Genomic DNA, 11,504 nt, shown 5'->3' with positions numbered 1-11,504 from the left:
CAAAATATATATATATATATGGGACAAAAGTAATTCAACTTTTCACTATACCCAATAAAGTTCATTTTTTTTTTCCTTTTTTGGAAATGTATATCAAAATTAAACAACAACCCACATAAAGAAATCAACTTTTCTCTATGTTTCAATTCTTGAAATCTCTATATTTTGGTATAAAATTCATTTTTTTTGGGGAAATGTATATTAAAATTGAACACAAAATCAAATAAAGAAATGAAATTTTAGAAAAAAAGAAAAAAAATCCACCACCCCTTTGACTTGCCGGAAAATGGGATTTTTTTTTCCCGGCAAGATCAAAGAGTTGGAGGAGAAAAACTTGCTATAAAAACACAAAGGGCTTTTAATAAAATTTCAAGAAAATAAAAGAAATGAACACCCTTTTAAGGATTCTTTTAGAGTGTATAAAAATGGAGAAATGGGGTTATTTTTTTTTTCTTTTAATAATAAGATGAAAGGACAGAGAAGAGAGAATGGTGTTATTTTTAGATAGTGCTATTTTTGAATTATCATGGTACTACTTTCGTCCCATAATAGGTGTCACATTAATCAAATTTTTTATCGCGTATCATAAGTGTTATCATTCATCAAGACATAAATTAATTAATTTTTTTTCAATTCTACCCTTAAAATTGAAAAAAACATATAGTAACTTGGTATTATTGGATTCCCAATATCAAAAGGTTTACTTTCTCGTAAATGCTCTAATCAAAAGATAAAAATAATTTATTTTTATTATATAGGTGTAATTTGATAAACTTCATATTGTATTATTGATTTCCTTAATATGCTTATTTTTTAACAAGATGACGCTTATTTTTTAACAAGAAGGAGGATTTGAGAAATATTTGGTGGCAGTGTGTAAAGGAATTTTTATTGCTGTTGGATTCGCATATTTGTGCAGATTCGAATATATTTGCTAATAAAACAAATAATTTGAAGAGTCATTTTACCTTATTTTTATTGGTTGATAGTGAAGTTTTTCCTTTATGTCATTTTAGATTATACTATTTCTTTATTAGTTCATTCTAAAAATAATAAGATATTTATAAATTTAAAAATTACTTTATAAATGATTCTGTAGTTTTTATTTTAAACCACAAGTTTCAAAAAGTCTCCCTCCTTAAATGTAATATTAAAATTAAATGGGTTCACATAAATTGAAACAGAGGGAGTAAGATATTTATAAATTTAAAAATAATTTAGCTTATTTTTTTTTAATTTTACCCTTCAATAGAAACCTTTATGGTCGTATAAATGTTATATGTTTTAAGAGCACAAGTTTTAAAATCCGTATAGTGATGATATGAAATGTGGATGAAGGCAGGGATGATCTAAGATTAATCATTAAGACCAGATGCAAAATTCTTATAACGACACAAATATTTGACCATTATGAGTTCTTGTCGGAATTCTATCATAACTCATTTGATTTACTCGATTTGATATTTATTATGTGTGCCTATTATAATTTTTAAGCATATATACATAATGTGAGCCAAAGTTATTGAGCTCGAATGAAACATAAGTTATATACCAAATTCGATCTTAGTTAAGATCAAATTTTTTTTTTAAACAATATTTATTTAAACTCCATATTGAATTAAATTATGTCATATAAAGTGCAACGGACGAAATATCTCTTTCAAGTGGTTTGTCATGGAACTTTTAGAATAAGGCATTGTCTCCTAATTACAGTTGTTAAGTCCATGCAAGTTGGTATCCTCCATTTGTCTTTTACAAAGTGTGCGCATACATTTTTCAATGAGATATTTAAACTCTTCTTACTGTATATGGCATAGTTTTCATGGGCCATAGTCAAGTTCATTGAGTTGTATATTTTTGCTAATTTATGTTTCATGCAAGCAAATTAACTTCACCTTGGAGTAAAATAATTATCTACGCCTCCAATGCAAAGTGATACCATATTTTAGATTTATTATTCAAAACGAAAATTTAATCATTTGGAAACAAATAAAGAGAGCTATCATATTAGACTATAAAGCAAATAATACAAATAGATCGAAATAACAATATGATTTCTATTCAATAGGAATTTTGTACACATAATAATTTTTTCGGCACACCACAAAAAAGTTTATAATTACTTTGAGAAAGTTTCATCTTATATTCATCCCATTAATTAGAGTATCAGACCATCTATAACACCAGATTCTTTTTATGATAATACAAAATTTAAAACGTGTACTTCAGTATTTTACATTTAAAACTTTGTACTTCAGTGTTTCGTTAGCTGAGTTGGAAATTAAAGACAAATTTGCACAAATTTGTAACAACGAAGGCTTGATTGACCCTAAACTTTAAACAATTCAAAAATAGATCATTTCGCAACTTAGAAGAGCAATTCTTTCGAGGAGTTGAATAGATTTTTCTTAACTATGATTGTTGCAATTGAAAAAAAATAAAAAAATAAATTATTAAATAGAGAGAGTACCTTATTTAGAAAGGAGCTAAAGAGTCAAAAAACACAGAAAAGGAAAGTTACAAATGAAGTACGGACCATCTATAAGACCAGATTCTTTTTATGATAATACAAGATTTATCTTAGGGGTTCAAAAACTATAAAAAAACAATAAATGAAGAAGGTAAGGGGGTTCAACGTCTAACTTTATATACATAAAAAATAATTTTCGCACAATTCTTTATAGTTGAATAGATTTTTTATGCCGAAGCAATTTCGGATGAAATTATTAACTCGGCTCTAGCTAGATCCGCCACTGGTACAGGGGCCTTCACTGACACAGAATAACGAATTAAGAAGTGTTGTCTATTGCCAGCTAAGTAGAGGGTGTACTCGCCAGCTAAGGCCAAATTTGAAGGCCTGATTACATATTATGCCAATTTATTTTCACCCAATCTTTACACCAAACTATACTTAACTTACCATGGTTAAATCAGAAACTAAGGCGAGATTAGCTATGTTTTAGTGTACGTGAAGACATGTATCGTGTATTCATTCGATTGGTATAAACACTAGGTGCGGGTAAATTTTTACCTTTAAATATAGTATAATCCTTCAATTTAAAATGCATCAATTTGTCATTCACTAATATCTTATATAAATTCTAGCCTAGATCTAGAATAATAAATTACCAGTTTATAGAGGAAGAAAACACTGAAAAGTTTATACAGACTCTTAAGTGATTCTTGGTGCCTCTTGTCAGCTACAATTCCCTTTCATTATATCTTGTCTCCAAACCATAAAACGTGCACTCACTGTCTTCGGCTCGAACTATATATACACATAATATGAGGTTACATTTTATCAAGATTTTTCAACATATGTATATATGTTAGATTACGCCACTTACAGCTAGCTTTTCAAATCCTAGATCCACGTCTAAGACTGTCGGAAATTATCGATTCAGGTACAAAAGCGAACCTATTCAATAGGACCACGACAAATCAGGCAGGGTGGATCTCTTACATCCTCATGATGTGTTCTTTCTTCCAAACAATCAGCATGGTAAAGATGACCACAAACCAAAACTGCCACAACAGAGGGCTCACCGGAAGATATGTTGCTATCGAGCATATAGTGTTTCTTTCTCAATGGCTTCTGACATAATCCGCAAAACAGCTTCGTGACCTTGGAAGATATTGCATTCGTTGCCAATAGATTGGATGTAACTGTTTCTGGTTTATGAAATTCAGTCTGCATACTCTCTGTTTAGAAATGGAAAGGAAGTCAAGTTAGAAGCTAAAAATAATATCAAAGATGTCCAAGCTGTTTCTTAAAATTGATTGGCTGAATACACGAACGACCACTTGAACTTGTCAGCATTTTCTTTTTTCATCTAGACAACTAACGTATTTCTTTTCCGTACCAGGAGTATTAGTTTTATTTTTACGTTTGCTTATTCTTAGATTTCTTAGATCTCTAGTACTACCTGATTGTTTTCTTTCAAATCGTTTATCTTATTATCTTGTTGCTGTTACTGCTTGTTATTAGGCACAATACATAAACAAGCCCTTTAACTTGGCGCGAGTTGGCAACTATGACCTTAAACTTTGCTAGTGCACAAATAGGCACTTAAACTTGCCAAAAGTTGAACATATAAACACATATGCTGACGTGACGCTGATGTGGCAGTGACATAACACTGAACAAAATTATGTGCCACGTCAGCGCCACGTCAGCATTTGTGTTTACATGTTCGACTTTTGACAAGTTTAAGTGCCTACTTGTGCACTAGCAAAGTTTAAGGTCATAGTTACCAGCTCGCGCCAAGTTAAAGGGCTTGTTTATGTGTTTTGCCTTGTTATTAATACTTCTTTTTCATCTCTCCTTGAGCCGAGAGTCTATCGGAAATAGCCTCCCTACCCTCACAAGGTAGGGTTAAGGTCTGCATATAATCTACCCTAGAGACCACCTATGGAATTATACTGGTTATGTTGTTGTTGTTATATATACAACTAATCTAGGGGCTCCACATATTGAATTTCTGAAGTTGTCAAAAATGTGCCTATTGGACATGCCCTGGTGGCATGGCAGGTTGCCTTTCCCCTAGCCATTGAGCGCTTTTTGCCTAAAAATTGGAATTTGCTACCGGAAAACTTATTTCTGGCCAAATTTTTTCAACTCCTCTGCTTCTCTGGATACAAAAGCCACTCCCTCCTCCTCCTCCCTGCCAAAAAAATGGTGTTGCTAAAACGATGGAACTTTGTCGGAATTCATCTATGCCGGTCAACTCCTCCTCCTCTCTCTCTTTCTCTTTCTCTCTCTCTCTTGATGTCAGATTTTGACTTTTTCCTTATTTTGCTTTACGTGTCTTTTTCTCATTGGTTTTTTTTTTTTTTTTTTTTTCGTGTCATGACAAAGGCGGGTAATATTCACGCACTTTAGTTTGTTTTGATAGGAGTGTACGTGGTCAACACCTACTTGTTTTGTAATGAACATTTTTGGTTGAATAGAATACACTATTTGCCCAAAAAAAATGCCAGATATGTGATCAATAGACACATTTTCGTCAACGAAAGTTGTTCAATAGGTCGGCCCCTAGATGGGTGTCTGAATGAATTTTTTTGGCTGGTTCAAGGGACCATCTATGTATTCAGCCAAGCAGATTCAAAAGAAAGAAAGATAAGAGAATCATTCAAGACTGATTACAACGAACGGAAATTTTGATTTACAAGGTCACATTCTACTTCCATTGTAACTATCTTACATTTGATGGCAATATAAGAACTTGGTCTCCCAGAAAAAACTAAGATCATTGTAAAGCTACTAAATATTGGTGCGAAATTTAATGATTTATTGAGAGAAAAAAGGAAATAAGGTGCACCTGTGTCATGTCCCGAATCAGAGTTGCATATACTAGCTAGCTTTAAGGACAGCTTCCCATCACAAAAAGGAGCCGTTCCACCACGGGAAGTTGATGCCTCAGCATTATCAGCAGACCTTCGTCGAGAATAATGGAGCCCATAGTAGTTACGATGATGCTTTGAACACATTGCCTGGTCAATATTTCGATGGTCAACAATAGATGATTGCTGGCATTGCATTACCTTTGAAGTATCATCTATGATATCCATGATTGATGAGAAAGATTTCACTGCTCTGCAGTCAACTTGATGAGATACCTTCTGCTTAATGTATACAAGAAAAATCCTCCAAGTAAGGTCGATAAGAAAGTTCATCACAAATTCACAATGCCAGCTCATTTGGTGCTTGAAGATTCTGTTTCACCTCCCAATTTTTCAAAATGAAATCTTCTCTTCTCATTTTTCACCTCCCAATTTTGTTCATGAAGACCTCCTTTTAAACTTTTAAGACGGGAATCTCACAACATTAAAATTTACAGGCAAAGTCAGGAATTTCTTGAGCCGAGGGACTATTGGAACCAGTCTCTCTACCCCACACCCCACCCTCCCCAGACCCCACGTGTGGGATCACACTAGGTATGTTGTTGTTGTTGTTTTGTACATAGTGTAATTTTCTATATACGCAGTATAAATTTCTGACACAGGGTGTTCAACTAACCACCCTTCGTAGTATGTGGCTACGCCACTAATTAACATCTTAGTCAATTAATCCCAGGACATCAATATTTTTAGAGTACAGTATCAGCATGGATTGAGCTGATATATATATTTTCCTCCATTTAATATAATCCACAAAAGTTCAACAGAAGCAGACGTGTAATCATGTTAACTTTGAAGATTCAACTACGAAGCAAGAGTAGCGGATATTATTAACTACCATTGCATGACAGGAAAGAAAGCTAACCTGTTTTGAAAAAGCATCCATCCCAGGTGGAGGCAGCAGGTCTGCAGCGACATGAATAAGCTTCAAATCACAATTCAAGTGTTCGAGTGTCATTTCCAAAGGAAACTAACTATGCAAGCATACTGAATATCTACCAAAAACACTTTTTTTCTTTTTGTATGTGTTCGGCGTTGGTTGGGGGGAGGGGAACTGTGGATTGAACCGATATTGAAAGAACAACACCTATCCTAGAATTCTTTTGAGAATTTCTTATATGAAAAAGCATTGCTATTGTCATGTCAGCTTCTTCCAAGCAGACAAAACTTAATGCTGCTACACTTGAATGTAGCAAAATGATCAGAGTATTGTGGTGCGTGAAAGCAGAAGAACCTTGGACAGATGGAACAAGAAAACAACATGGGATATATAAACTAAAGATCAAAACCGTCAAATTTTCTTTAGTGTAAGTGCAAAAGATAATGTACTCAATTTATGATCAAAATCGTAGTTGGGCCTCCAAAATGCAAGTAATTTGAGGCGGAAGGAAAAGCAGCCTCAAGCAAATAGTTCGAGGGAAAATCGAGCCCTCGACAGTTGAAGGAAATGACAAAAGGAAGTATATCTAAAAATGGCTGCAGGCAATGAATATCAAAGTATACCAACCTTGATAACCAGTCACGAACAGTGGCAGCGCCTGGATTTTCACTAAGGGCAGTCAAAATATAAAAAAGTATAATACATGTAAAATCAAGGGGATTCAACTAGTATATATACACACAAAACAAGGTTACCTATCAATATAGTGTGATTTTTTAGCGAAGGGGTGTCTAGGTCATGATGTACAGATCAAAACCTACACCACTCCCATCTAGAGTGACGACAACAACAACAACAACATACCCAGTGTAATCCCACAAGTGGAGTCTGGGGAGGGTAAGATGTATGCAGATCTTACCTCTACCTTTATGGGGTAGAGAGGTTGTTTCCGATAGACCCTCGGCTCAAAAGAAACATAGTCAATGCAGGATTGTAAGAGCAATAAGACAACAAAATATCAAGAGACATAACAAATGGAGCAACACATGGTAATACACACATAAAGATAATGATCTATGCGATACCAAAATATTACTACTACGAAAAGGAGAGAGATGGAAAGGCTAGCCCCTTACCTCTCTCACACATAGTAAGAAACTATAATCAATGCACACGTTGTCTAAAACGTTGAGAAAGGAGTGAAGTGATCAACTTCTACTGAACTACTCACAACTAATCAAATACAAATAATTTGAGAAAAGCTCAAGAAGTTAATTCGAAATAATCATCTAAAAGCCAAAGACTTAAACTTCACTCAGGAAATGGAAATGGAACTTTCTACTAAAATTCCATTCACCAAACTCTAAAAGCCTAAAAATTCATCAAAAGTTAAACCTTTAGCCCATAAGCTATTAGATAAAATGAATCTCTCACCAGTGAAAAAAAAAGAACAATCTTTACTTGTCAGCAAACTGTCAACTAAAGAGAACGTCTGGCGGAGCCAAGATTTTCACTAAAAAAGTTCAAAAGATAAAAAGATATAAATACCAAAAAAGCCAAAGAAATTCAATATCTACTATACATGCATAAAAATAACTTTAACCTTCTATATACAAACAGAATTATAAATTACGAAGCCATGCCCCCCACCAGCCCCACCCCACCCCACTAAATCCCCCTTAAACACCTTTTTGGAGCATTACATAATTCCAAGTAAATTACAACACAAAGTAAAATGCTAATTAAACAGTCACACAAATGCTGAAAATTCTTCTGATCAAGAAAATAAGACAACAGAGAGAACATTTAAAGCAAAAAAAATAAAAACACTAAAAAGAATAATCATTTTAAGCAAGAACCAATTTTTACCTGTTGGAGTAGTAGTCTTATTGAGATCAGTTCTTCTCTTTCTCTTCCCCATATGTATATTATACACACACACCCAAAAAGCTAATTATATGTGAAATGTAAAAAATCTGAGTGTAAGATGAATGCACAAGATTAATTAATTAAGCAAAATCAATGGCTTTTACGCAACTATTTTCTAGGGGTTTTGAGTAATTAATAGCTTGATTTGAGCAAGGACACGATGGTGCGGAATATAAATGTCACGGAACAGACATGGGAAGAGAAAGAGGAGAGACGTGTCAGTGCTCAGAAGTTGCAATTTACTTTGATTCTCTTACTTTTTATTTGTTTTTTATATTTTTATATTTTTTATTCGATGTGCAAATAAAGTGTAGCCGAAAAGAAAAATGAGTTGTTATAAGATGTTGGATACTTAATATCCTTAAATTTGGCTTCGGCTTGCAAATATGTCTTTTAATTTTGAGTATGCATAAGTAGACACTTTAACTTATCTCCACTTTATTAGTTGAACACTTTAACTTATAAAATGATCATCTAAACGCCTCTAAAATTTATGCATTATGTCAGCATTTATGTTTACGTGTTTAATTTTATACAAGTTGAGGTGCATACTTATGCACACTCAAAAATTGGAGGACATAGTTGCCGGCTGAGATCAAGTTTGAGAGCTTGTTTATGTTTTATGTCTACTTTTAATGATGTGAGATTTTTTGAAAAAATCGTAGAAAAAATTTCAAAAAAACGATATAACACTATGTTAAGAATATCATTAACTTGTTTTAGCCGAACACTTCTTTTCTTTGTTCAGTTTTCTTCGTCAAATCTCCACATCCTTTCTAAATCAAATTAATTACTTGATCACTTCCTTATGCAAGGAAGACGAAATTAATATTAATGATCGTGTTAAGACTACACATCAAAAATACTACTCCTTCCATTTCAATTTACGTGAACCCATTTGACTGGGTACGATATTTAAGAAAAAGTGAAGAATTTTGAAACTTGTGGTTCAAAATAAGTCTTGAATATTTGTGTGACTGTAAATCATTTCATAAAGTGAATTTGTTTCTAAGTTAGGAAAAAGGTCATTCATTTTGACACAAACTAAAAAAAAAAAAAATTTACATAAATTGAAACAGAGAGAGCACTATTTTTTTTTAGGGATCTTTAGGAGTGACCCAAAAAAAAAGAGTCTGCAAGTAAGATGAAGCTTCTATCAAATCTCACTACAGAACTACGGTACATAAAATAAGATCTTAAAAAAAGATATTTAAAGATTTAGAAGTGAAATTTGATTGCTTACTTGTTCTTAAGCTTATCAATGAAGAGAATATACAAAGTCATCATCTTACAGCTATTATTAAAGATTGCAAATATTTGCAGAAAGTGAGCAAATTTAGTATAAAACACATCTGCAGGGAGACAAACAAATATGCAAATTTTTTAGCGAACAAAAGCCACATACATGCACAAGATTTCTTAATCTATAAAAATCCTCTCCAAGGAAATAAAATTTTGGCTATAATGACTTTGTGAAAAAAATAGTACTACTTGAATAACTTTGATAATACAAAATAAGTATAAATGACTTTCATAAATACTTGTTATAGTTGAATGGTTATATAAATTCTTTTTAGTTTTCCATCCAGTGTCCGATAATCACATTGGGATTCCAACTAATTCAGATTTGCGCCGCTTAAGACCTATTTAAGGGTAAGAGCTCTATAACAAGATTTTTTGGAGTTAATTTCTCATATAGTCACTTAACTAACGTTAGTTCTCCTCGAAAGTAACTTTTCTTTGTTTTATAACCCAAAAAGTCACTCAACTATTGAAGTTTGGGAAAAAAAATACTATTAGACAGTATCAAAAAAATATTTGCAGACTAGTGGCAACATTAATTAGTTATCATTGCATCACAACAAAATATTAACACATAAAATAACTCCCAAATAAAAATCCCTAAATTTTAGTTGGATCCTATTTTTCCAGTCAAAGTTTTATCTCCCACAGCAGCCATTCCATTCTCTTTTGTCATTTCCATTTCTCGTGTCTTTCTTTCTTATTTTCTTTTTATACATGCAAATTCTTCCTTTTGTTCCTTTCATTGAATATTAACATTTTAATTTAACATGTTATAATTTTAATTGGTGGTACTTGCATATTTTCTATTTCAATAATATATGTAACAAATATATGTAACAAACATGTATTAGTGGTAGGTATTAAGTATAATGCACGTATGCTTATTATTATTATTATTATTATTATTATTATTATTATTATTATTATTATTATTATTATTATATACACACACATGCACATATACCCTGTATATCTTTATTATACCATATGGTTATATATGTTATACCATGCATATTTAATCATACCGCGTTTGTGTTATAAGTTATACCATGCATATTTTATTAGACCACGTATGTATTTATATGTTGTATCATGTATATTTTATTACACCATGTATATACATAGTATAACATATGCTATAACCAAACTGAAAACAAGGATCATTAATGGTAAACAAATTTCTTAAATAGTGGAGAAAATAATGATGAAAGTGAAAAGATTAGGATTATTAGTCGTATAGTAATTTTTTAATTAGTGAAAAAGATGATGATGAAAGAGAAAATGATACGATTAATCAAGCTTTAAAATAAATATCTTAATTAGTGGTCCTTCTTTATCCGCGAGTTATCTTAAGAATTAAGATTTGCTAAATTCGTAAAAAATTCTGTCATTTTAGGAATAAACAAAAAGTACTATCATTTATGACAATACTCTTAGAGAAGTGATTATCGCGTAAAAATCTCTTGATATTTTACCTACAAAGTCATCCAAATAATTTAGGTGATTTTCGTTGAAATTTGCTGATATAATTTTTTTATTTTAAGCGAACTTCTAAAAAATAAAAGGTACCAATTTTAACTATTTTATTAACCCGCCCACTTGACCCGACCCGCTAAACTATATGGGTCAAATATAAAGTTGACCCATACAGTTTTTGCGGATCTAGGCTAGTATGACTGGTGAATAAAATGATTAAAATAGATAGTTTTCTATTTTTTAAAAGTGAAAAATCATCTAATTAGTTGGGTGACTTTGTAGGTGAAATATCAATAATTGAGTAACTTTTGAGTTATAAAATAAAATATATGACCCTAGTTGAATGAACATGTAAGATATTAACACTTTTTTTTTTTCATACTTAGGGTTCGAACCCGAACCAAAAGATGGATAAATACTATAGTAATATACTATTATCACAATGGCAATATTTGCTCAAGAATAAATTAATCAACCATTAAGCATACTGAACTTAATCACTAAGCATCCCCAG

The 11,504-nt window shown here is 32.0% G+C and overlaps 1 protein-coding gene across 3 annotated transcripts; it reads right to left on the bottom strand.

Moving 5' to 3' along the window:
* Window positions 1-3,113: 3,113 nt before the first annotated feature.
* LOC132030823 (uncharacterized) lies at window positions 3,114-8,436 on the bottom strand. 3 transcript variants are annotated; one of them, XM_059420581.1, is made up of 4 exons: window positions 8,150-8,436; window positions 6,266-6,306; window positions 5,322-5,622; window positions 3,114-3,702 (listed from the first exon to the last, which is right to left on the bottom strand). In XM_059420581.1, exons 1-4 carry the CDS (start codon window positions 8,199-8,201, stop codon window positions 3,419-3,421), a joined length of 678 nt encoding a protein of 225 aa, XP_059276564.1. In that variant the 5' UTR covers window positions 8,202-8,436; the 3' UTR covers window positions 3,114-3,418. The 3 variants fall into 3 exon arrangements, with proteins under 3 accessions (XP_059276564.1, XP_059276566.1, XP_059276565.1); XM_059420583.1 differs by having other exon boundaries at window positions 5,322-5,493; XM_059420582.1 differs by lacking the exon at window positions 6,266-6,306 and having other exon boundaries at window positions 5,322-5,802.
* Window positions 8,437-11,504: the final 3,068 nt, after the last annotated feature.

Source organism: Lycium ferocissimum, chromosome 9, assembly GCF_029784015.1.
Source record: "Lycium ferocissimum isolate CSIRO_LF1 chromosome 9, AGI_CSIRO_Lferr_CH_V1, whole genome shotgun sequence".
Lineage (NCBI taxonomy): Eukaryota > Viridiplantae > Streptophyta > Magnoliopsida > Solanales > Solanaceae > Lycium > Lycium ferocissimum.
This window is presented reverse-complemented; position numbering and strand designations above follow the sequence as displayed.

What these genes read in the sequence shown, in the direction of transcription:
- LOC132030823 (XM_059420581.1), bottom strand. Translation starts at nt 8,201, where the DNA reads ATGGGGAAGAGAAAGAGAAGAACTGATCTCAATAAGACTACTACTCCA. An exon ending in TAAGACTACTACTCCAACAG is followed by an intron (nt 6,307 to 8,149) that starts GTAAAAATTGGT and finishes ATGTCGCTGCAG; the next exon opens with ACCTGCTGCCTCCACCTGGG. An exon ending in TGATTCGGGACATGACACAG is followed by an intron (nt 3,703 to 5,321) that starts GTGCACCTTATT and finishes ATTTCTAAACAG; the next exon opens with AGAGTATGCAGACTGAATTT.